We start from the raw sequence: 23,282 nt of genomic DNA on the forward strand, positions 1-23,282 counted from the left end.
GCACCCTGATGTTGGTTGCCTTTCAATGACTGGAGCAACATACTCAATCCTAGAAGGCACTGAGAACATCTAGTAGAGGATGATTCTTCTTCCTTCTAATACATCTCAAACGAGATATGACTATATGTAAAAATAGTTTCTTCAGAGAGCTCAGGCCATCCAAAATGGGTAGCCGAGCGCTACGCAAGCTAACGCAGTGAGGGAGTGAGTATGAATTATTGAATAATCAACGCCTTGTTTCTATTCCGGATAACAAAGGCTTCATAGCTCCTCGACTAGTGTGATCTTTAGATAATCCCAATCGTGCTCCCTCAGCTTGAACTTGGTTTCATAGGTGCACAACCAGACATCTCAACCAGTCATTAGACCCTATATGTTGAATATATCCGATGACTGCGCCTTCCTTGACGTGTGAAAGAACCAATTGAAAGCGTAAGGATGGGAATTTCATTCTGTTCACAAGGGGCCTCTCTTGTAAAACGTGGAATCCTTGCTACTATCAATAATGGAACTCTGGGTCGACCCTCGCATTGTGGAGTGCCCTACAAACCGTCCAGAGAAAGCAATGCACATGGTAACTACGTCAGTGGTTAACAGACCAACCAGCCCAATAGACAAGAAGATATCATGTAGCCGCGTCTGCAGGATGTCTACTAGTTATCCAGTAGCGTTAGATGCTGTGCTACATACATGACCAACCAGTGGGGTTGAGGGAGTTCATTTGTCATAAAGCTAGTGGGAATGAGCAATGAAGGTCTCAACGATATGCAGGCCAACAGCTACTCCACGGTGGTCGAGGCGTCTGGAATGCCGTTGGCAGGCGTACCGACTCTTGGATATCTGTAGAGTTTTGTCGCGTCTTCTTGCTCAGACGTATGACTTCCTCCTTATTTGCTTTACGAACCATCGGTATACTTCATAGTCTTAGATGCATGAGATGAGTAGGTGGGATTACCTCAATGCTACAAAGAAACACGAAGGGATTTTCCTATTGGATCAATTCACATATAACCTTCACTCCGGCTCGCAATCCCTGGCGGTATGGACAAGCGAGGTAACCCCTGATGATTCCGATGGACCTTCAACACCTGCATTCAGAGAGGTGTCGAACGTAATTCAAAAGACTCTATGGTCTATCTCACAAACAGTCCATAAGTGCATAATGGATGCACAAAGGTCTGCTTCGTAGTTCACAGCGGTTTTTGAACCACGGGAAAACCAAGCATGAATACCGGGGCAACAATCCTGTCACGTCGCATTCACGGACAACATTACAATTTTTAGAGAGAAGGTCCGAAGTCAGCTCGAAAGGTTGCATGCCGAGCGATCCGGTAAAAGATACGCTTTTTGCCCCAGAGTTTTCAAATCAAGACTTCCATTCAAAAGGCAGGGGAAGGGAAATTAACAATGCCCGATCATCCTATTCTGCAGCCACACTATAAGCTTAGTGCAGAATGCACGACGCCCCGATAGAGCTACAAAACATCAAGCATTCGTGAATGCAAACTGGTGCACCCGACAGGAACGACAATCTACTTCAAAGAGGTCTTGTTATGACATGAATGATGGCCCACAGTCATTACCTCCGAGATCCCGAATGAATTGAGTTTTGGGAATCGTTTTTTGGTAGACCCCGAGTCTGGGTATAGCGGCTATAACCGGCTCAAGCTACAGCACAAGATCGAGTGGGGGATCGGCATTCCATAGCATTATAAGCTGTATCCGCTCGACTGTATACAGCGCAGAGACCTAGGTGACCCTCACATTTCAGACTTCCCAATCAGATTTGTAACTCACATTGCTAATCTTGACAATTAGTTCTCTGCGGGATGCTACCGAGCAAAACCTGTGACCAGATGCACCTGTTCTGCTGCTCTGAAGAAGATACTCCGAGCCGATGCTTTGTAACCGCACAATACCTGCAGGCGAATAATTAGCGCGCAATTGGATATGGGCTGATTGGCTGATGCATTAATTGATGCATTAATTTGCCAGACGCTAGAAGGGCTTGTTGGGCTGGACAGGGGAGCTCCTGTTCATGCACGCGTTCAAGACGTGATCGGAGATTGCAGCATGCTGTGGGTTTGGGGGGGACATGGAGACCGACATTTCCACCATTCTGGGAAGGCGACCTTCAGAGCTACAATACTTCATGGCTCTATCACCTTTTTTATGATGAGACCGAGAAATACGACGAGGATTGATTTTTCCATAGAAAACAAGACCCAACATGGACAGAAACAGAACATGACAGCTAACAAATGTTTCAGCGCTCCTGGGCGATGATCAGCGGCGGTTAGATCCGCGAGATCTGCAATTTTAGTGGAAACTGTAAGGATAGAATCACATAGCCATGGTCAGGATTGTGGTCCGGCCGTCCGAGAGACATGCCCCGGTCAGCACTAATACATACAATATCATCGTCTACGTAAATTGCCATAAGTAGTTCTCCTGGAAAAGCTGTGTCCTCGTTGCATAACGTAACACATTTCAATAGTATGGGAGCACTTCTGACCCAAGTTGTCAAAATGAGTATCTTGAATTGCGAAATAAAATAACAATAAAAGCTAAGTGAAAGCAGGGTGACTTACGCAGGTCTCGCGTAGCTGGAGGACCCACTCTTTTAGTGCGGAGTCTTGTGGAATCATCTTATCTTCGGCCTATCAGAAGCCTTCATATTCTCTAAAAATGGCCGAAATACCCATCAGTCTTCAGAAAATAAAGCCTATGATATCTGCAGATCTTGGCTTTAGATCTAAGTTGCAAGAATGTAATATTCTTGATATTTTATCTCTTGGCTTAATTTCTTATCCTCAAATTCTTTTCACCCTAAATCCGATTTCAAGAGTTTTTTCTCGAACCTCCGTACTTCCACGGGTTTACGTAAAAGAATCAGCCAGTGGGGACATCGCAAACATCGCGCCTTTTAGCAAGAATAGAAGGGCGAGGAATACGAGGAGGCTTGCTTGGCAATTTATCGGAGATAGGAACAGTCGAAGCCTCGAAGGAGTAGACTACCTGGTTAGGAATATGGATCTGATAAGATCTAGCTGAGTGGTGAAAGACGCATCAGCCCTGTCTTGGCATTCGGTCCTACGAAGTAGGAGCTTGTAAAGATAGATATGACCTCCTACATCCCACCGCAACTATAAAGTCGCGATTCTTCCCTACATCATGGCAGACCAACACACCATCTACTTACACTTCAACGATCCTTGAGACCCAAAAACCTTGACTCTCATACAACATGCAGTTCAAGGTTGATAACATCCCTTCCCTCCGATGTCCGATAACCCAGTCTGACCATGCCAGATCCTTGCGCTTTCCGCTTTTGTGGCCACTGCTGCTGCCACCCTTGACGTCGCCTTCAGCGGCTACTACTACGCCGACTGCGTCTCCCCCAGCATTGAGGCCGCCAACGTCATCTCTGGTGCCTGTGGACCTGCCAACGGCCTCCCTCTCAAATCTTTCTCCGCGCGCATCTACTCTGGCTCCTGCGATGCTGGCACATCACCTATCTTGAAGATGTACACCTCCACGGGCTGCACCGATGAGTCATTGTACGGCGAATACGAGATCACCAGCGATACTCAATGCTTCGCGGTGGATGCAACATTCCTGAGCAATGAGGTTGTTTGTGAGTAATGGAACCATAGTGAGCAAGATGCTCAATAAATGTATCTAGATTTCCAATCCAAGTACAAAGTTGAGAGTCCTGTGCACCCTCTGCCAGCACGGGGACATTTGCCAATCATATTCCGGCTGTGGGGGACGATGTAGTAGTCTACGTAATGTAAAAATAGAGTTAGTCCATTGGGTCGAGTAGGAGACTGGAAGGCCGCAGCTCTATGAAGAGGTGCAATTCATCTACCATATATGACAGGAAGAAGTGGGTTCTCAATAAATGTCAAATTAGGTGATCAATTAGAGGCAGTCATGAAGGCATGAATGTCTGGTGCACGCGAAATCAATGGGATCGGGTGAGCTTTCCATGGCAGCGACTTCATGAACATCATCCATTGAGTTCAGCCCGGGGCATAAGCGAAAGAAGTGATGTCACGGAGTGACTGGGCGTAAAGAACATACTGGATCTATAATACCGACTCTTTAATACTGGATGTCATGCTGTCTTTGAAGCGTTGAGCAAGATCTTGAATAACGATCAGTAACCATAGAAGTCATATAGTTGTCTACTATGACGTAATCATTGGGGCAATGGCGCATCTGGGAGCGCGTCAGACTGAAGATCTGGAGGTGGCCGGTTCAAGCCCGGCTTGCCCCATTCCCTTTTTGAACTCTTTTTTCGACCTTCATTTTTGCTTTCCTAATAGAGCTCTACGTAATTTCTGATTGTATCTTCATGAGGGAACAAAATCAATTGTACACAGCAGACTCAGGTAATAGCTAGATAGGCATGGAAACATATGTTGATGAGCCAAACTTTCATCCGATGGCTCGGGTTGATGTAGCTACAGAGCCTCGTGGTCTGAACTTGAAATATATTCTAACACAAACTCGTACTACCCACCCTTTTATCGCCGTATATGTAACCTATTTATTAGTATGCATTGTGGCCCCGAGAATTTGTTCCAGCTCCATCCATCTCTTCTGTCATCTGAGAGCTTCCTACTGATACAAATAATAAGGAAGTATCATATCCAGGCTCCACTCCAGACATGACAGTAAACTATGTGACAGGGAAGACGGAGGCATTGCAAGACGCTGAAAGAACGCCATATAGTAAGTCCACACTTGGGGATTTACTTCGTAACAGTGTGGTTTACGGACATAGTACGTGTTGAGGATAGGTCGAAATGCAGTGTTCCCCGTCAGAATGCGCGGATGTGATGAAGCAAATGGAAACCATATCATTCCTTTTGTCCATTTTGGGCCGAGTTGGGCCGAACTCGAACTGTAAAGCGAAATGACAAACAGATCGTCGGACGAGATCCAGATGAGCCCGTGTCACTTTGCCGTTTTGGGACATTCATCGGCCGAATGCTGAGTCATACATAGCTGACTCAGCTATAGTTTGTCAGCCCTGCAGTGCCAACACAGGTAAACAAGGGAGAGCGTGACTTGTAATAGCTATATTAACAACCCTCAGTCCCAGCTGGGTCTCCTTTCGGGGGCAGCTGTGATATCCTCTTGTCTGTTAGCATCTATCTTTTTGGTGGTTTCTCTTTCCATTGTTCCCGGCTCTCCCGCTTTCGGCTGTACCATATAATCTTTGCCCGTCGCATCCAACTATTATCTTGTATCCGTCCTAGGGCTACTACCGGCCGTCGCCACAACCACGATGGTCAAGTTCTTTCAGCCACAGCCAAAGATCGATCCCTTGCCTACAGGAATTGACCTGACTGGCAAGACCGCGGTCATCACTGGTGCTAGTGCAGGTATGGGTCTTGAAGTCACCAAGCAGCTTTTGCGCTTGCGCCTCTCCACCGCCATCCTCGCCGTGCGCAATGTCTCCAAAGGCGAAGCTTGCATCGAATCGCTGCTGCAAGACCGCAGCATTCAAGCCCACAACCCAAAGCCCACCATGAAGGTCATGGAGCTTGACATGGATCGCTATGATAGCGTGCAGCAATTCGCAAAAACTCTCCGCGAAGAGGTTCCGGTGGTTGATCTCCTCATCCTTAATGCGGGAGTTGCTTCTTTAAACTTCGAACGTAGCCCAAGTAGCCACGAGAGGGTGACCCAAGTGAACTACTGCTCCAACGCGCTGCTGGTTGCCGAGCTTCTTCCTCACCTGGAAGCTGGTGCGGAGCAGACCGGCTCCCCTGCCCGGATCAGCTGGGTAGGCAGTCGCTCGCACGAGTCACCCAGTTTCGAGAAAAAGGCCCCCATTGAAGCCGACGAGGGGGTTTTGGAGCATATGGACAAGGAGGAAGCCTTTGCTCCTTTTCAACGGTATAATGACACCAAGTTACTCTGTGTGCTGTTCATGTACAGCTTGGCTCCGCGCCTGGACCCCAAAAAGGTCATCATTAATATGATGTGTCCGGCTATGGTAAACACTGGGATGAGCAACATGCTTCCACTGCACCTGCGCTTGTTTTTCAACGTCATCAAGGCTATTCGCGCCCGACCCGTTGAGGTAGGGGGTTGGGTTATCCTGAACGCTGCGCTCGTAGCAGGCCCAGAGTCCCATGGGAAGTTTTTAGCGGATAAGGTCATCACCGAGTAAGTCCTGCTTCTGCTTAGTCTACCATAGGATCCACCACCTGACTTGACTTCTCTTTCAGTAAACCTGCAATTGTTACCTGTCCAATGGGTCAGGAGATTCAAACCAAGCTTTGGGAAGAAACAGTCACCGAACTGAGCAAGTTGACCACTCTTCCTCCCCAGTTTCACTAGACTGAACTGGTTAACATTCCATGACGTCGCCCCATGTTGCTGCTTCTTTTTCGAAACCCTTTGGATACTACTTTGCCTCCTTGGAGCCTCTTCTTGTTTCTTTATTCCCCTCGACAGTTGCCGTGGTTTTCGTATCTTCCCGTGTCTCTGCCATTCGCCGACCAGTACGAGTGGTACTGTAATGTTCATTGTCGCGGCGGAACATTGCCTATCCTTGTAACACGCGCAGCAAATCTTCTTTTTGAAGCTAAATTGAATAACGTGACCCTGAAACTCTATGAGTAAGCTAGAAGCTTCTATTTTCATATGATGCTGTGGCCATGAATGGAACATGCAGTCACTGGTGAAGAGGAACGGGCTTGCGAAGAGAGGACATGTGTTATACGGTGGTGATTTCCCCTATGCATCGCTGGCTATCAACAACATTTTCTGCGGATGATGGAAGTGATCTTGACTAAGGACGCGGAGATGCAAAAGGTTATTGCAGGCGTTTCGGCCGTAGTTCCGAATGCCCACTGACTTCTGATGTGTTGCGAAGAGCAAGATTGATGTCCTTTTCGGTCTGCTTATTGCTTCCCCGTTGGTTCGTCCAGTTTCTAGTCTGTAAATCTGTTCTGTCTTCGTATAGTAGTTACTTAACAGCTAAACGTAATTTCTGTATGTTAATTATTGAATTGCTTTTTCTCATTGTCTATCTATTGTTTTCCTTTTTTTTTTCTGGCCGATCGAGCAGGCTAGTGATTGGCACAAAGGAGAATTGCCCCCCGCCCATCCGTTTTTATTCCTGTCCTTTGACCTCAGCGGTGATGAGCAGACATCCAAACTTGTTGAATCAATCCTTAGTGATTATTCAGCAGAAAGGCGCTTGTTCAACTGACTGCATTAGCCACATGTGCGCTTTTGCTGGTAGTTCTCCGCGCCACCTTCAATGGTCGGAGACTACAGCGAAAGCCACCGCCTGATATGTGCTGACATATGTCGTCCCCAACCTGGGAGGACTTTCCTCGTCTGCCTTGCATTTACATGGTTGTCAAAGAAACAATGCGCTGGCGACCCGTCACACCCTTGGCCTTTCCGCACGCCCTTAGTAAGGATGACTGGGTGAATGACTACTTCCTCCCAAAAGGAGCCACCGTCTCTCTGAACGTCGGGTGCCTACATCATGACGAAAATGTCTTTCCAAACCCCGACCAGTTTGACCCTTCGCGGTTTGAGGGCCGGCATAAGCTGGCATTTGACTATGCCGCTTCTTCCGAGTACATGCAGCGTGATCATTATGTCTACGGTGCCGGACGACGTCTGTGTCCAGGGATCCATCTGTCCGAACGTAGCATGTTCCTTGGTGCTGCAAGGCTTCTTTGGGCATTCAATTTCGAGCCGGCGCAGGATGAAAAGGGCAATCCCATCCCCATGGACACAGACCCGACCACCGGCTACACCGAAGGTTTCCTTGTCTGCCCGCGACTATATAAATGCATTGTTGCGCCGCGATTAGCTACTCATACAGATACAGTTCTTAGAGAATTTGCCCGGGCCGAATCCGACGTTCTCTCTCAATATGCGAATCCATAGGCGTTTCACACCACACTCGTGCGAGCATTCACTGAAACCGCTTCTATGAGCCTGCTCGTATTCACCTGAGGTTATGACTACTTCTTCATTTTCTCGGTGCAGCTTTGCTGCTATAGGAGTTGCCTGGCAGATGCTTGAAGTAACGGGTGACAACATAAGGAGAGAAGGTCTAACCCGACGTGAAACGTAAGCAGCTATTCAAGCGACCAATCTAGAGGCTCCCGTCAAGATATCCCGTTCCAGTCGCTGCGTTGAAATTTCTTTCGCTTTCATATCTTTAGCAAACGCTGATCGTTCGATTTATGCAATGGGGTTGAAGGTTCGTTGGGTTGATTTGCAGTAACTGACGCTAGAATATGCATGGGGTCAATAGCGTTGTTTCTTCTGCCAATATTAAGGCTTGGACCTTTTGTATCAATTTGTTATCTGTCCAATATATGACGAATGTGAAGTAGCTAGATCTTTCCTTGCTGTGTCAGCATGGCATTCACCAAAGCTACATCTGCTAGAATGACATTCATATCCATCAGTACTTCCAGCCATCATTCCAGCTCACAAGGTCCCATTGCTTAATCTTCACATCGCAGGTATGATAGCGGAACGTTGACTTAATGGTTTGTATTCTTCATTCCATTGGCGTGGTAGCTTCAGTTTCGCCGTTGTGCCGCAAGGAAAAAGAGAGATCAAGGATTTATAAATTAAGTGCGGGGTAATTGTAGGGTGACCAACATGATATTACTAGCCAGCTAAGCAGTATCTCTATATCTAGAGGGGACGACTGTGAGATACTTCCACTCCTAGCACAATTAAACGGTGTGGAGCGATTGTGTTCGGATGTGCTAGGGTATCATTTAGGTCTAGCCAACGAGGATGACCATGACTCGAAATCAGTGAGACTGGTAAGAACGTCCAGGTCCAAGCCACTGTCGTCTTCTGCGACAAATATGCTACTCGTTGGTCCAGGCCTGGTCCCGGAAGGCGTTTGGGGTGCAGTAGCCGTAGACGGGGCCCTTTCATTGCAATGGATGTGGATTGTGGATGACGAAAACGATGAATATGGCAAAGGAAAGATGCTCTTGTTCACTGTGTCCTTCTCAGTACTCCAACTTCCAGGTTCAAGGGCGTATGGGGAAAGCCGACATTTGTTTTCGTCCAGCTTGTCAATGATTCGGGTATCGGATTTCATTTGTGAATCCAGACGACTCTTAAGGTCAACGAGAACCTGTACAGCGAGAGGAATTCGCGCCTCTGATGAACCCTCACCACAGTCCGGGTTGTCCGCACGAGGTACTCCGGACGAACCTTGCGGATCTTGGTAGTATGAAACAGTGTGGTCGATAATTTCTTCGACGCAATATCGAGCCAGCACGATGTCTCTTGATTCCGGAAAGCAATGTAGGTAGACGAGGATAAGAAACACACATTGAAGAGGGCCGTGATATCGGTAGCAAAACCATACGTAAGGGGAGTAGGCAGGGGTTTGATAGAGCTGCAGGAACATACGCAAGTAGCTCACGCAGAGGTGTGCTACACTGGAGATACATTGATTGTCAATACAACTGTCGGACCACATCGTAATGATATCAGGGAATCATACCTGGTCCATGCCCTGCATGATTCCGGATCCGCACTGTCCGGGGCAGGTAAGAACGGCTTTTGTAGAATTACAGCTGTCTCAAATTTGATCAATATCAGCATTATTCTTGTCCAAGCCGCGAAAACAGTAGGATGAGTGCCATCATCTTTATAAAGTGTTCGGTGTGTGATCGGAGATGCTTTGGCTAGCCGGGAGGGAATGAATCCCTTTTCAGGAATCCCTTGTGAAGGAACACGGGCAATAAGTTTATCGATCTTCTGTTGAAGATCTTTCACCAGCATCACAAGTTCAGTAAATTCGGTCTGGGTTAGGTGTCGTCCATTTTGCAGGCGCGAAATGATCTTTGACTGCACACGCGCTGTTACAGATCGCGCTATGGCGAGTATAACGGCTATGGACTGTTCCGCTGGACCGGGGACTAGATCTGGGGAAAAATGACTAGACATGTCACTAATATCTTCATCGCGTGTATCAGCTATCATGCTGACGATGTCCAGCGTCTCAGGGGCGCAACAAGGGGGTAGGCCTGTGCATATGCTAGACTGGACGTCAAGCCCAATAATATACCACCATACCCGACGACGGATTTCCTGATCAACGGGGCTCAATGAGGATGACCAAGATCCTTCCATATGCAATCCCATGCTCTGGGCAATGCGAATTGTTGTGCTGATAGAGACCATATTGCGCATTGGCTCAACATGTCGGTCCAAGAATGGTGCAGTCAGCAGCGTAGACACTAGCGTGTTCAATGTTGGATGGTCGAGATGCTGGCATAGAGACATACTTGTCGTATAGGCCGACTTCAAGTGGGCTATCGTCGTTTCCCTCCGCAAACTCTGCAGACTGGTGCATGTCCAGCTGGCCGGTGGTGCAGCGCACGCGCCAGAATACAGGATGGCAAAGAGAAGGCAGAGAAAGGTTGGGTCATCGCGGACTTTTTCTGGGGGAAGCGCCCTATCGCTATTGCGGCACCAATCCCAGAATCTGTCGTAGTCCGCCCGTAGGGTTGGGCTATGCACCAGAGGGAAAAGAGGCCACACCGCGAAGAAGAATGCATCGAGGAAGGTATCGCTCACGGGCTTCGTAGGTAGGGACCGTAGTAAACTGAACATCCCCAAGGAGGGTATATGTTTGAGGGGCCGTTCCGGTGAAGCATCACGATTGCAGTCAAAGAAATCATCACTCATAGATTCCTGCCGGTAGCACAACAATCAAGGTCAGTTCATGCTTGTCCGCCGGATTTCCGCTTACATCGCTGGGCAGTACTAACTTTCCCTGCCACAAATCCCCAAAACGCTTGACCAATGTACCGTGCACGTGCGCCCCGTCGTACACTCAGATAGTCAGGTCTAACAAGATAATGGTGATTGTTAGAGGCACTGGGCGCTGTAGCGGATGCTGACACCGCAGTGATGGCATGCTGGAAGGCACTTGGCGTCCTGCTCCTTCCTGCTCTAGCAAAGGCCTGATGGTCCTCGGGCAGCTGGATGGCTTCTTCCGAGGAAGGCATTGTCGGATATTGCAAATCAACCTCCTGTTGGCTTGATCGTGGTGCTGGGGTGAGTATGGAGGAAGAAAGGCGTTGATGAGGAGCAGATCTAGCATCGCATATGGGTTCGGTAGGGGGTGTGTGAGGAGGAGGAGGAGCGGTGGAAGAAACGGTGCCACGCGGAAGGGGAGCCTCATCGCTGAGATCTATCACCTTTCCAGAGTCTTGTGACACGCAGTGTGACCAGGTAGAACTTCCTGTTCGCTCCTCCGAATGATTGGCAATGGATTCCTGTTCAATGGAATTCTCACCCTGGGGCACAGGAGGAGACACTCGGCGTACACGACCGGTAAACTTATCGCGGACCAGATTCTCGTAGACACAATTCTCCTTCATCCGGACACAGTTGACGCATTGCGGATGTTCGCGGCCGCAGCGAACTTTGCGACGACGGCAGACAATGCAACTCAATGATAATCGGGGCCTTTTGATCTGGCGGGGTTTAGGTGGCGGCATGGTAATGAATGTCCCTACTAACAAAAGTAGTTGGGATGCAATAATGGTGTTGAATGAGTGTGGCGAGATATATAAAGTACCTATGACTATAGAGAAAGGGACTACCAGCACGACGTATGTTGATGGCAGTACGGAATAAATAGTTACCGCCACGGTCACTAGTTACACTATACTAGGATGATATAGCAAGTGTGAATTTCTGTAGTCGATGGATAGTAGCAAAGATTGTTCTACAGCCAGCTCCACCCGCCTTGTGGCAAGTCAGAAATCGCTGCCTTGTCCAAGTGCCAGGTTGACAGGCATTGAGACGGCAGTGTGGCAAAAGTAAACTGCAGTGAGTGGCATAGGTCAATCTGATGATGAACTGCACGTTGTTGATTTAAGCCCCGGCGTTCGCTGCTGGATTCGCCAGAGTTCTTGATTCTGAGGGTCCAAGGGTAAGCAACGGAACCGGATTAACTCAACCAAGTTGCAGCGCGGCGAGCGAGTTTGTCCGAAGCCAGTTCGATGCCCTCGGAGTTCCCGCCAATGACCTGTCTTCCTTTCCTTTTCTCTCTTCTCCTCTTGAACCTTTCCAATCCCGCCCGTACTAAAGCTTGACATTGGACCACATAATACATAATACGGAGTACATACTTGCTGCTTAAGGCTGAAACCCTAGTATCAGGAGGGATTCTGATGTTCAGCCTACTCACGGTTGATTAACTTTGACAGTGGCTTTCACCGGTCGGCTATCCTTCTGTGCTGTAGGCATTCGGTAGACGGCCAATCCCTCCCATTCAAAGATCAGAATGAAGTAGTAGCCACAAAAAAAAAAAAGAAAAAAAAAAAAAAAAAAAAGAAAAAGAAAAAAAGAAAGAAAGAAAAAGAAAGAAAGGAAGGTGGAAAACAAGAAAGGGAGGGGGGAAATCAAAGAAGGAAAAAGGATAAAGAAAAAGGTTTACTGCTATTTGATATACATATAGTCAAGTGAGTAGAACGCAGTGATCATCTTAATACCTCTATGAACATTCCCTACAGTACGGAATAGCCGGTACTTTATGCTTTGTCGATATAAAGGCTAACTTATCAGGGGAGTTTAAGTTCAAGTCGGTTCTCAGTGAATTGGTCGCGATTTCCCGCCGTTTATAGCTGAAGCCTTACAGGAATGATGTCCTGAGAGCGCAGCGCTACTTCAAGACAGCATACTGGGTCCGTGACTGACCAGACTGGGTTATATCTGCTTCAAGGGAACTCGTGCTTCTACGATTGGTCCGTGCCAGATCCGCGAGATACTGCTTTCTCTATAGGCACTCATTAGTATATATAAATCTTAGACTTATATGGACACATCTAGGATTTACCACAAGTAAATACCGGCGTCTATAAATGGAGGTGACGGAAGGGCTTAAAATATCGAAGATACTAAAGCCCGTGCATACTCGACAGAAGGACAATTCTGTACGACTCGAGGTTCAACCAAGCCTAAGACACTCGCTTCAACCTCTTCCGTGCAGACCTGCGGGGATAGTATAAAAGCATACACTTGGTGAAAAAATTCTTCTCCCAGGGGGCAGACGAGCGGTCAGCCTTTCCAACTCATTTCAAAAATAATCTACTGACGCTTTCCAACTTCCTGCACATAGTTACGTCCATCATCATGCTTTTCTCTTGTCACACTTCATATGGTGATGAGTAGATCGTTAGTACAACCCAATATATAAAGCCGAGTCATTTTCGGTTTCTGGCAGCTTCTTTCATCAATACAAAATACCCCCACAGAATGCAAGAGAACCATCTGCTGCCACGATCGGTTCAAAGAGATTCAGGGTTCCTACGGTTCCTACTTATAGTATCATTCTCGAGTACAACTCTACCTAGGCTCTTGCCACCGTACTGGCGGCCCAGATCATCAGTATTCCTACTAACCAGATGGAAGCGGCAAGTTCTTGTGTAAGCATCAACATAAGATCATGATTCTATCTTTTACGCCAACATCCCGGGATGGTCTCCGTGTATAGGTGCAAAAGTCTGTCATAAGACCTCCGAGGAAAGAAAGCCTACAAAGATATTTGCCACATTGTACACCACAAGAGATATCGAAAATACAGGATCTGTCCTTGTTACGGCAAGCCTGGGATACACAATCCGAATGTTCATACCGTCTATGCCTCTGATGGCTTATTTGGGTACCACTCAGGGTCTGGCGCTACCCAATCACTCGACCACTCGATCGTCTCGAAGCAAGTTGGAACGCGGTCATTGTCGGCGGTATCAAAGAAGCAGAATTTCGTTCCGCCCTTTTTGCCAATGAAGTAGCCTGACGTAGCAGGCTTGTAGCCTTTTTTCTTCATTTCTTCAATGCGTTGATCCATTGTCGAGGTGCCCATGGTATAAGCAATACTTTGCACTCCCTCTTTGTTGTTGTGCTTGTCCAGGTAATCTTTAATAACAGACTTTCCCTTTTTGTGGTGCATAACCTCGATAACTGGAGCCTTTGGATCGGGGTTATACGCAAAGGCCACGTCTATCTCATATAAATCGGCCCCTGTCTGCTCGTAATATTTCTGATCCGAAACGGTTTTGGAATTGAAGTGATATATCTGGAAAGGTCCCATGCCGACTGTACCTAGCTCGTCGAGGGTCTTTTTGAAATTCGGTGTGGCAATGCATACCTGATTGAGGTTGCCGAGGAAATTGCTTGACATAGCGATGAGGGGGGGGGGCAGACGGTGAGAGAACCAGAGTCCGGACTTTCAGGAGGGAAATCGTTTCTGAGTATATAACTGCAGAGAATTGATTATGTTGATAATCTAACCTAGGTCACTGCGGGGTTCTTTCGATGGTGAATGGTGATAAGGATATATACATCAAAAGGTGTCTACTAGAGATGAAGGCGTCGTAGTAGTCATAGCAATTGTTTTCATCATGACTCCATGTTGTTGGGGTAGAGATAGTATCGATTTAGAGTATCATAATGATGTATTATAATTATATTTCTATCATGATTTTCTATGAGGAGTGATGAAGAGAAGGAATTTATTGGGGTGTCATAGTAATAGTAGGACCCGTTTTCAGCATGTCTCCAAGCTGTTGGAGTGGGTATGATACAGCGTTAAAGAAGCGTGATGTTACTTTTAGTATTTGGCTTTTGACTATGGCTTTCTTACCAAGGAAATAGGTCACGTAGGGCTTTACATAAGCTATCATAATAAAAGTACAACAATTTACATCATGACTTCATGCTTTTGGGGTAAGTTAGTATCCCTTAGTTTTTGTTGGGGTAAAACAGTTGGAGTACATCTGATTATTTGTCTATCTTAGTAATCCTGACACCCCGCCCCACGTAACATGTCCGACCACTATAACAGGCACTTTAGATAGCATCGACAATTCAATATGGGCTCTAACTTGACGCTCAGCAAACCTCCGGCCAGCAGCTATATGCTCATAATAATGACAAATTTCTAAAAGCCCAAGACTACTAATACAAGTAGCGACTTAACTTACTACCACTTCTACGGAGTACACGCTCGGCAACAGAAAAGTTACCAAGTAGTTTCACGTCAGTAGAAAGCTGCTCTTGTTATCGAGGATATATCTATGTTCAACTTGATGCAGCATGCATCTCCATGAGGATAGTAAGTAGGGAATAAAATGATTTAACATTGGCTTTCTTCTTATCCAGTGCTACAGGATTTTGTTAACTAGTAGCCCTAATTTGGAACCTTCACCTCAGAAGAGTTTCATATTGGCAATGTATGTTATTGCAGGAGGCTCTAAGTTCTCTACTCATCACGGTTTGGTTAATAGCAATATGCGCCCACACACGCCAAGAAAGCTTCAAGTAATGAATGCTATTTGCATATTTCCCAGCCAGTCTGACGCGGTCAAAGTCGAATTGGCCAGCATGAAAACCATAAATGGGCAAAGGAAGAGCTATAGCGTTGTGTCTGGACCTGGGATCAGCAATCCTGGAGTACGACTCACCGTGATTGTTGGGGTTTGCGGTGATGTTCCATTCCTAAATGAGGACGTTGAAATCGTCTTGGGAGATGTCATTAACGGAGATAGTGTAGTGGAGTAAGTATTTGGTAAAGAGTACCATGATGAGGACGCGGGAGACACGCTGAGGAGACCGAATCGGGACTGTATGAACGCAGTCAATTCATATTTGGACCTCTAAGATGGACAGGCCACCGTAAAAGTACCCAGGATTATACAGGAATATTCTTATTTAGGTTCCATTGTTGATCAGGAGTAACTAGCCGATATCGTCAAGCGGCCATAATTATGGTTACGTGCCAGATGGTAAGCTTTCCAGTGAAAGATTTGTGATGAAAACGGCAGCAGATATAATTTATCGCCAACGCAATCAAAGGATGTCCCACATCTTCGTTGATATTGGAATATTTGCGTACGCCGAGACCGTAGCAGTATCATTTGGTGTGTATGCTTTCTTCGGTCGCGAATAACTAGAAACTCATCTTGTCTTCTAAGCCCCGCCTCATCAGGGAATCAGGGAATGACATTCGCATTGCGCATATACTAGGAGACAGATATTCTGGCGACCCGTATGGAATTACAAGCCCAGCTGTGCCGAAGAGACAAAATGACTCCCACCTGCACACCGGTAGCCTGTGGCCTGTGGAATCCAACGATATCCCATAGGACAGACACGCATTTCCCGCAGTTTCCTCTGTGCTTCTTCCTCCTTCTTCTTTCGCTCCTCGATCTCAAACATTTGCCGAACAAGACTCCTAATAAGTTCTTCATATTGACGTCGCTCGTCATCGTCTGGCATCTCTGAGTTGTTGTCCAGTTTCTTTCGCAAAGCCTTTTCCTCATTAATGATCTCCGCATCATGCATGATTTGCGCGTCGTGTTGTTTTCGATCAGCTTGCAGTTGGTCCCAAACCTCGTTAGATACCCCTGGATCGCGAGGCCCATTCAAGTCAGCCTCTGTTGGAGTTGCGGCACCTGAGTCAGTGTCTGGTGGTGTCGACCCGTTATCCTGTTGTTTTGCCCAGGAAGCAGCTGTGAAGGAGGGTGCCGCGTGGTGCGGTCCAGCCATCGCTGGCATGGCAGCGAGGGAAGTCGGCAGATTCGGGACGGTCGCCGTCGCCCGCAGCTGGCGCTCCAGAACTGTGGACTGGAGAACTGCACTGACCATTTTTTCAGTGATCACCATCTGTGTCTGGCCTTCATCTAAAGGGCACGAAAAGACTCTCCTAATAATGGTGTCCGAGATGGTTTTCACATCCCGACCGTTCCCCCAGCCAGGAAGAGTGGATAGGTGTTCAAAGGACGCCAAGATCAGCGCGTGAAATTGACCATCAGGCTGCCGAACAACAGCGTGATCTACTTGGTGGACCTGTCCCAGACTGTCCCGCAGGAGTACCCAACATTGAGAGGGAGACAAGTTCTTGAACGTGACTGTCTCCGAGAAACGACTGGTGAGGCCGGGGTTCGATGCCATAAGGCGATTGATGTCCTCGTCATACCCGGCCAGGATAACAATCAGCCTTTTGAAGAATTTCTCCTTTGTCAAACAATCCACCAGCTGGTCCATGGCCTCTCCCAAATGTGCCGTCCGCGAGCCGGTACGCCTCGTCGATGAAGAGAACCCGACCTGATCCCTTTTCGAGAAGCCTCTCGGTTTTTGGGCCGGTCTGGCCCACATATTGTGCGACAAGATCTGATGATGAGCACTCTAATACTTCGGGCGCCCCGAGAATACCCATGTCATAAAAGACCTGTCCCATACGGCGTGCGGTTGAAGTCTTGCCAGACCCTAAATAGCTGTCAGTCAAAGCAGACCTCTGCCAGAAGATGGTCGAATATGTGCATACCTGGGGGCCCGCGAAAGAGGAAGTTGAAAGGAATCTTTTCCCGAGAATCCAATCCGAGTCTTTTCATGTTCCTAGCCACATTCTGGTAGCCCTCCAGCTGCGCAACAAGCTGCTCACAACCCACTACGCCGTGAAACAGCTTCTGACAGTTAGCGACCGCATTCTGTTCTCGGTCAAAATCAGGATCGAAGTCCAGTGGCTCTAGAATGTCAATATTCCTAGTCTTTCGCGCGGACAGTCGCTGCTGGTGGCGTAGTTTAGCCTTGTCAAGAAGGATATCCACCTCGCCAGCATTGCCAAAATTCGGTCTGTTTCGGGAACGACTAAGACATTGGCGAACGACTGATTTTGCCTCTGCAGTCGCGCTAAAATGAAGTCCCTTAAGCTTGAGATTCAGTATGTCTTGGAGATCATCGTCGGTGAAATCCTCGAAGTCAAATGCGGCGCTCATAGGGAAACGTCGCGAGAGGCCTTCATTGACTGTCTGGAACATCCTTTCCATCGCATCCCTGTATCCCAGAAGCAGGACACAGCGATCGTCACCGGGGACGCTTTGTACTTCTGCAACCAAGGTGTCGATGACCGCCGTCTTGAATATATCCGGATTAGTACCCCCATCTGAAGATGAGGACGTGCCCCCTAGCATGTACGCTTCGTCGATGACTAGAACCTTACCAAGGGTGGAGGCCAAGATGCCCTTCGTAGCGGCCTCCGAGCCCCCAATGACATTGCCAATGAAGTCAGATGGGTTTTTGACGACGACTACCGGGCGACCAGTGTCAGTAAACGGGATCCAATAAGTATAGATAAACAGGCGGCGCGTAGACAATTACCTTCTCCGTTTGAAAGATATCCCATCTCAGCTAGGAGCTTCCCGTACAGTTTTGCGACTGTAGTCTTGCCGGTGCCTGGATTCCCAACGAAGACCTTATTGAGCGAGAACTCCACCATGGGCTTTTCCTCCAGCTCGCATTGGTAGTTGAAGGAAACCGTGTCGAATAAGGCTTGGACCGATTGCTTCACCTGGCGGAGACCTGTTAATGCTTGCAGCTTGTCCCAAGTGGCGTTCTTCTTAAGCACTGTGCGCGGATCCGGACCGAGAAGGTCCTCCTTTGTCAGAAGCAGATCATCGGTGGGCTTTTTCAATCTCCGTTCTCGTTGTAGCCGTTTGGCCTGACGCTCTGTGATACGCGCGAAGGCATTGTGCACGCTACGAGCGTTCCCAACCCCCTCACGACCGCGGCCGCGACCGACACGCCGTGCGACAATGCGCATGTACAGTCCATCCGGCCCATCCTCCACCCTCATTCGTCCCTTATATTTCTTGTTCATGTGATGATGGAGTATTGTACGCAGTTCCTCATCCGAGTAGTCCTGGAACTGCAGTTCAATAGGGAACCTGCTGGGAATACCGGGATTATGGGAAAAGAAGCTCTCCATATTCTTATTGTATCCAGCAAAGATGAATATGACCTTGCCTGTCAAATTCTCCACTTCTGCCAACAGGAAATCAAGAACCGAGCTACCCCCTGCATTGTTGCCGGAGGTTAACTGATAAGCCTCGTCTATAAACAAAGCTCCTCCACCGTTCGACTTTATTTCATTGAGATGTTTTTGGCACCCGGCAATGCCGGCGTTCGCGAGTTTCGAACCCGATGTCTCAATGAAGAAGCTTCCCGGGATGACCCCAACAGACCCAAGGAATTGGGCATACAGACGCGCCACGGTGGTTTTACCTAGAGGGAATAGTCAGTGGTTGGAAAGATCGGGTCCAAGATACAACACAAACCTGTTCCTGGGTTTCCAAGGAGAGCTGCCCCAAACCGCTCGTCAGACAGACTTGCCCCCTGCCGAACGACCACATCCACCTTGGCCTTGATGGTAAGAAAGCTATCCTTGACATTTTCGAGTCCAATCATGTTCATCAGTGTGTCCAAAGCTGCGTTTGACTGGCCTTCTTCTGTCTTCTGCCTATTCCACTCATCTCGTGTAGCCGACTTGAGAGTAACCGTTTTGGGCTCACTGTTATCGTTACCAGTGCTATCAGCTGATTCCTTAGTCGCACCTGACCGGGAGGCAGTGAGGCGACTTGCGGCAGCAGTCAGGCTCTCAAGTTCCTTTTGCTTTTGAGCAAGAGTCTCTTGATGATCTCGGACCTTCTGCTCATTGGTCAGGCGTTCCCGCTGCATTTCGATTTTGTACTGAATCCCCGCAAGCTGCTTTGCATGTTCAAGCTGGATCTTACGTCGCTTCTCCTCCAGCTTGGCATCTTCATTCCTTCTTCGCTCTGCCTCAATCGCCTCCCCGTGACAGGTAGGGCAGATCCTGGGCTCTCCTTGGGAGCATTCCCAGTAGTAATTGTGGTTTTTAGGGCAGGCTTTATGCATAGTCATTGTGCATTTCATTCTCTTGTGATCCAGAGCGCGGTGGCACCGTCGAATACATGAGTGAAGACCACATGGGAGTAAGGTTGAGCTACAATTCCCGTTTGAGTTAACCATGGAATCAATGTATTTGTATGGAATGCTGACATACCAAGGATCCGAACATCCTCCATCAGGACATTCCTCCTCAAACGTTTCTGGAGACTGGACGACGATCATGCGATCCGGATGGGTTTCACATTTGAGGGGAACACCATCATATACCTGACCATTGGCCTGAAGCATCTCGAGCAGAGGCTTCCACGTGGACTGTCCTTTCCGGCTTGCTAGGAATGTACTCGCGTTCCCAATCATCACCAGGGCATTTCTTGCTCGGGAGAGTAGAACATTGACACGCTCCGGAGCAGCCATGAAACCAATATCCCCGACCTCATTGCTACGCGTCAGGCTCGCAATGACGATGTTCCTCTCTTCGCCCTGGTAATTATCTGCTTGGGTTACCATCTATCGCGGAGTTTGGAAGGTTGGCGCGCTTACCTATGGTTGATATGCGAATCGGATCTCTAGTCACCTTCGTACTCCCCGGCAACTGAAGACCGGCCTGTATGAGGTCGTTCGCATCCAGGTCGTTCAGCACCGGGTCATTTGTTTTACTCAGCTCCGTCCGCAGCAAAGATAGCTGGCCCAAGTACGGTGTCATAATTACGATGTCCTCCGTGCCGTACCCTTGCTGCCCCAGGTACTTGACAACCTTCAACGTCATCTCCACCTCGAATGGATTCTGCTTGCTAGCCTTCAAAGTGGATCCCTTCTTTCGGCACATTCATGGAGTTCACGCTCCAGATGGCAATGGTTTACGAATACGACGTCAGTTTGGAACCCACGGAGTGGTGGTCGCTTGCACGTCCTCTCCGAATCCTGCAAGTCCGGATATGTCAGATGCCGGACAAGTCGGGATATCTCCGGGCGCATGCGGTGCTGTGTAGTGAGGGAGCTGTGTGGATAGCCCTTGGAGATAAATCGTTCAAAGAGGGAGCGGTTGAGGTCCAGGCCGATCACCTTTTTCGACGGACAAGTTGTAATTGTTGATCTTCGGGCGCAATTGCTTGTGATCTCCGATTAACACCAGCTGCTGCGTGTCCATAGTCATGGCTGTCAGGATGTGACTTTCCAGAATCTCCCCGGCCTCCTCCACAATGACGACGTCGGGTTTAGCGACCCGCAAAGCTGGTGCATATCGAGCGGCTGCGTTTGTTGTGCAGGCCACAATTCGCTTGTTTTCAAGAACGGCGCAATGTCGCTTGTAATAAAAGTATTCGTCCAGGTTCTTAGAAAGAACGTTACACCTCCTGACAAGCTCAACCAATTTAGTGGATTTCTCAAAAAGTATGTTTCTCTGCCAAGTCTCCATCAACTCCCGGCGCCTGGAAAATGCCATCGTCCAGATATAAGCGTGCTGAGGACTGATGAGGTCGCGGAAAGTACCCGGGTCCCGCCCATGTCGCCATGCATCCCAGAGATAGTATTTTCCAGCACTTTTGCCTCGTCTTCCGATGCGTTGCATACCAGTCGGCTCTTCGGGAACGGTGAATGCGTCGAAGAACGTGCTGTCCTCGGAAAATTCCAAGTATTCGAGCATGTCATCTTTGGAAATGGAGTCACGGCTGTACTCTGCGGAGTAAGATTGCAACTCTTTCACTGCTTCTTCTAGTTCCTCCCTTTTCTGGCTCACAAAAGACCATGAATCAACCCCCAACGTGCCTCGAGACTGCTCAAACAGCCCCAGCTCCTTTGTACGCGGCGTAGATTTGGAACCAAGCCGTACCATGGACGTGGTTGGGATGCCAATATCCAGAAGGTCCTCAAGGAACTGATCCAGTGCATGGTTCGTGTAGCAAATAATCATGAGGGTCTTACTTGTTTGATCATGCAAAATCTTGGCGATCAGGGCACCAAGAAATGACTTCCCAGTTCCTGTAATGGCACTTGTTAGCCTTCAACATAACACTTCAGAGAGCGGGTGTAGATTCACCAGGTGGCCCTTGGATTGTGCTTATGCTTTGCTGCAAACAGTCCAAGAGAGATTGAAGCTGCGATTTGTCCAAGGATATTTTCTTCGTGGTATCGACAATTCGATGAAGTGACTGGCCCTCGCTGTCTCGTATCTGTTCAACAATAGTCTCAAGATTCTCATCCAATGTCAGCCGCTCTGGTGAGGGAGCTGGCGCAAGCAGTATGTTTGACAATGGGTATTCCATCACCGATTGCAATCGCTGGAGAATTGGCTCGTATGCAAAAATGGGAGTATTGACAACCAGGAATGTAAACTGAAACCCCATCTTAGCGCATGCGAGAACGCGGTGGAGGGCGGCATCACCAGACACGCTCAACGCGAGTGTTGGGACGTCATCTGTGAGATCTGACGACCCACGGTCTAAAGAAGCAAACCCGACAATCTCTATCTTATCCAGCAAGCACCCAAACGTCTGGTGCTTTAGGAAGTTGGGAGTATCACTCAGTAATTGTTTACGTTCGGCCTTGGGCAGGTGGGATAATCGGGGGATGCCTTTTGTGCATTCGAATTGAACACTACAGGCCCTTCGACGGTTCTCCTCCTCACCACAGCCGATGCCCATGAACTGGAGTCCATGGATGGTCAATGCAGATCTTCGCCCCTTTCTCTGACCACGAGCAAGCTGAATATCACTTTTCAGTTCTGCCAGCATGTCTTCTCTCAACAGGCGAAACTGGTTATCGTAATGTGCGACCGATCGTTCATCCACTGGAACCTGGTAGATGTCATCCATACGCCGATAGAAGGGCCTCTTCGTCGAAGCGATCTCATCTGGGGTTGGCAGAATAGAGATATCGCGAAAGCACTCAAAGGCATTGTCATGTCTGCCACCGGGCCGGAAGTCATCCTTCCCGTCTACCCTAGTTGCGAGGGTCTTCAGGATGGCATCAATACGATAGCCGATTGTCCGAACCTCTAGGGAGGGTGAAACCAGGAATGTCCGAGACTGCGAGATTTGATGGGCGGTGGAAATGATTTCACTGGAGCAGCCCTGGGTACTGATAAGTCTAAGGAGCAACCATGCAAAGCCTCGGTCAGCCTGGTCATTAAGCTTTTTCTGGCTGTGGAGCTGGACAAAGGCATTCCAAAATGTAGGCGGTTCAATGATACTGGAGAAGATTTGACGGAGAAACTGTCCACTTCCAAAATCTTCGATTGATGGGTGCTGTATGTAGCTGAGGAATGGGGCCACGGAACTGTTGATAAAGTCCGGCGATAAATCCAGACGGAAGCTGTTCTGAAGCGAATCGCTCAGAGCGGGTGAAGCGATCACTCGTTCAATACAGCGTAAATGGTTATCTTGACCACAAAGAGCTCCTAGTAGCAGTTTGGCATCACCTGGTTTTGTCACCTGTCTCTTGCCCTTCTCAAGGAGCACCAAGTGCCTGGAGAGCTTATCGGAGCGTGTCGCCATTGGGAAAGGGGAAGCCAATATGACTGATCACAGAGAAGGGCA

The 23,282-nt window shown here is 48.3% G+C and overlaps 8 protein-coding genes and 1 non-coding gene across 9 annotated transcripts; 4 read left to right on the forward strand and 5 right to left on the reverse strand.

Moving 5' to 3' along the window:
• Window positions 1–3,247: 3,247 nt before the first annotated feature.
• Window positions 3,248–3,645, forward strand: AKAW2_71060S (uncharacterized protein; the record flags this gene model as incomplete). Its single annotated transcript, XM_041683710.1, has 2 exons — window positions 3,248–3,259; window positions 3,313–3,645. The coding sequence occupies 2 exons, from the start codon at window positions 3,248–3,250 to the stop codon at window positions 3,643–3,645; spliced, it is 345 nt and encodes a 114-aa protein (XP_041547944.1).
• A 564-nt stretch (window positions 3,646–4,209) lies between these two features.
• AKAW2_t70012S lies at window positions 4,210–4,282 on the forward strand. The gene has a single exon. It is a non-coding gene; the product is annotated as a tRNA-Phe (tRNA).
• Window positions 4,283–5,299: 1,017 nt separating this feature from the next.
• AKAW2_71061S (uncharacterized protein) lies at window positions 5,300–6,360 on the forward strand (the record flags this gene model as incomplete). The annotated part of the gene is made up of 2 exons (XM_041683712.1): window positions 5,300–6,186; window positions 6,249–6,360. 2 exons carry the CDS (start codon window positions 5,300–5,302, stop codon window positions 6,358–6,360), a joined length of 999 nt encoding a protein of 332 aa, XP_041547945.1.
• A 1,041-nt stretch (window positions 6,361–7,401) lies between these two features.
• AKAW2_71062S (uncharacterized protein) lies at window positions 7,402–7,932 on the forward strand (the record flags this gene model as incomplete). Its single annotated transcript, XM_041683713.1, has 1 exon — window positions 7,402–7,932. One exon carries the CDS (start codon window positions 7,402–7,404, stop codon window positions 7,930–7,932), a length of 531 nt encoding a protein of 176 aa, XP_041547946.1.
• An 847-nt stretch (window positions 7,933–8,779) lies between these two features.
• On the reverse strand, window positions 8,780–11,537 carry AKAW2_71063A (uncharacterized protein; the record flags this gene model as incomplete). Its single annotated transcript, XM_041683714.1, has 3 exons — window positions 8,780–9,464; window positions 9,530–10,725; window positions 10,803–11,537. 3 exons carry the CDS (start codon window positions 11,535–11,537, stop codon window positions 8,780–8,782), a joined length of 2,616 nt encoding a protein of 871 aa, XP_041547947.1.
• Window positions 11,538–13,681: 2,144 nt separating this feature from the next.
• On the reverse strand, window positions 13,682–14,224 carry AKAW2_71064A (VOC family protein; the record flags this gene model as incomplete). Its single annotated transcript, XM_041683715.1, has 1 exon — window positions 13,682–14,224. The coding sequence occupies one exon, from the start codon at window positions 14,222–14,224 to the stop codon at window positions 13,682–13,684; it is 543 nt and encodes a 180-aa protein (XP_041547948.1).
• A 1,874-nt stretch (window positions 14,225–16,098) lies between these two features.
• On the reverse strand, window positions 16,099–17,199 carry AKAW2_71065A (uncharacterized protein; the record flags this gene model as incomplete). The annotated part of the gene is made up of 1 exon (XM_041683716.1): window positions 16,099–17,199. One exon carries the CDS (start codon window positions 17,197–17,199, stop codon window positions 16,099–16,101), a length of 1,101 nt encoding a protein of 366 aa, XP_041547949.1.
• Window positions 17,200–17,321: 122 nt separating this feature from the next.
• AKAW2_71066A (uncharacterized protein) lies at window positions 17,322–20,575 on the reverse strand (the record flags this gene model as incomplete). Its single annotated transcript, XM_041683717.1, has 5 exons — window positions 17,322–18,130; window positions 18,202–19,104; window positions 19,158–19,843; window positions 19,904–20,240; window positions 20,290–20,575. The coding sequence occupies 5 exons, from the start codon at window positions 20,573–20,575 to the stop codon at window positions 17,322–17,324; spliced, it is 3,021 nt and encodes a 1,006-aa protein (XP_041547950.1).
• Window positions 20,576–20,776: 201 nt separating this feature from the next.
• Window positions 20,777–23,240, reverse strand: AKAW2_71067A (uncharacterized protein; the record flags this gene model as incomplete). The annotated part of the gene is made up of 2 exons (XM_041683718.1): window positions 20,777–21,726; window positions 21,785–23,240. The coding sequence occupies 2 exons, from the start codon at window positions 23,238–23,240 to the stop codon at window positions 20,777–20,779; spliced, it is 2,406 nt and encodes an 801-aa protein (XP_041547951.1).
• Window positions 23,241–23,282: the final 42 nt, after the last annotated feature.

This window comes from Aspergillus luchuensis, chromosome 7 (genome assembly GCF_016861625.1).
Source record: "Aspergillus luchuensis IFO 4308 DNA, chromosome 7, nearly complete sequence".
Classification (NCBI taxonomy): domain Eukaryota; kingdom Fungi; phylum Ascomycota; class Eurotiomycetes; order Eurotiales; family Aspergillaceae; genus Aspergillus; species Aspergillus luchuensis.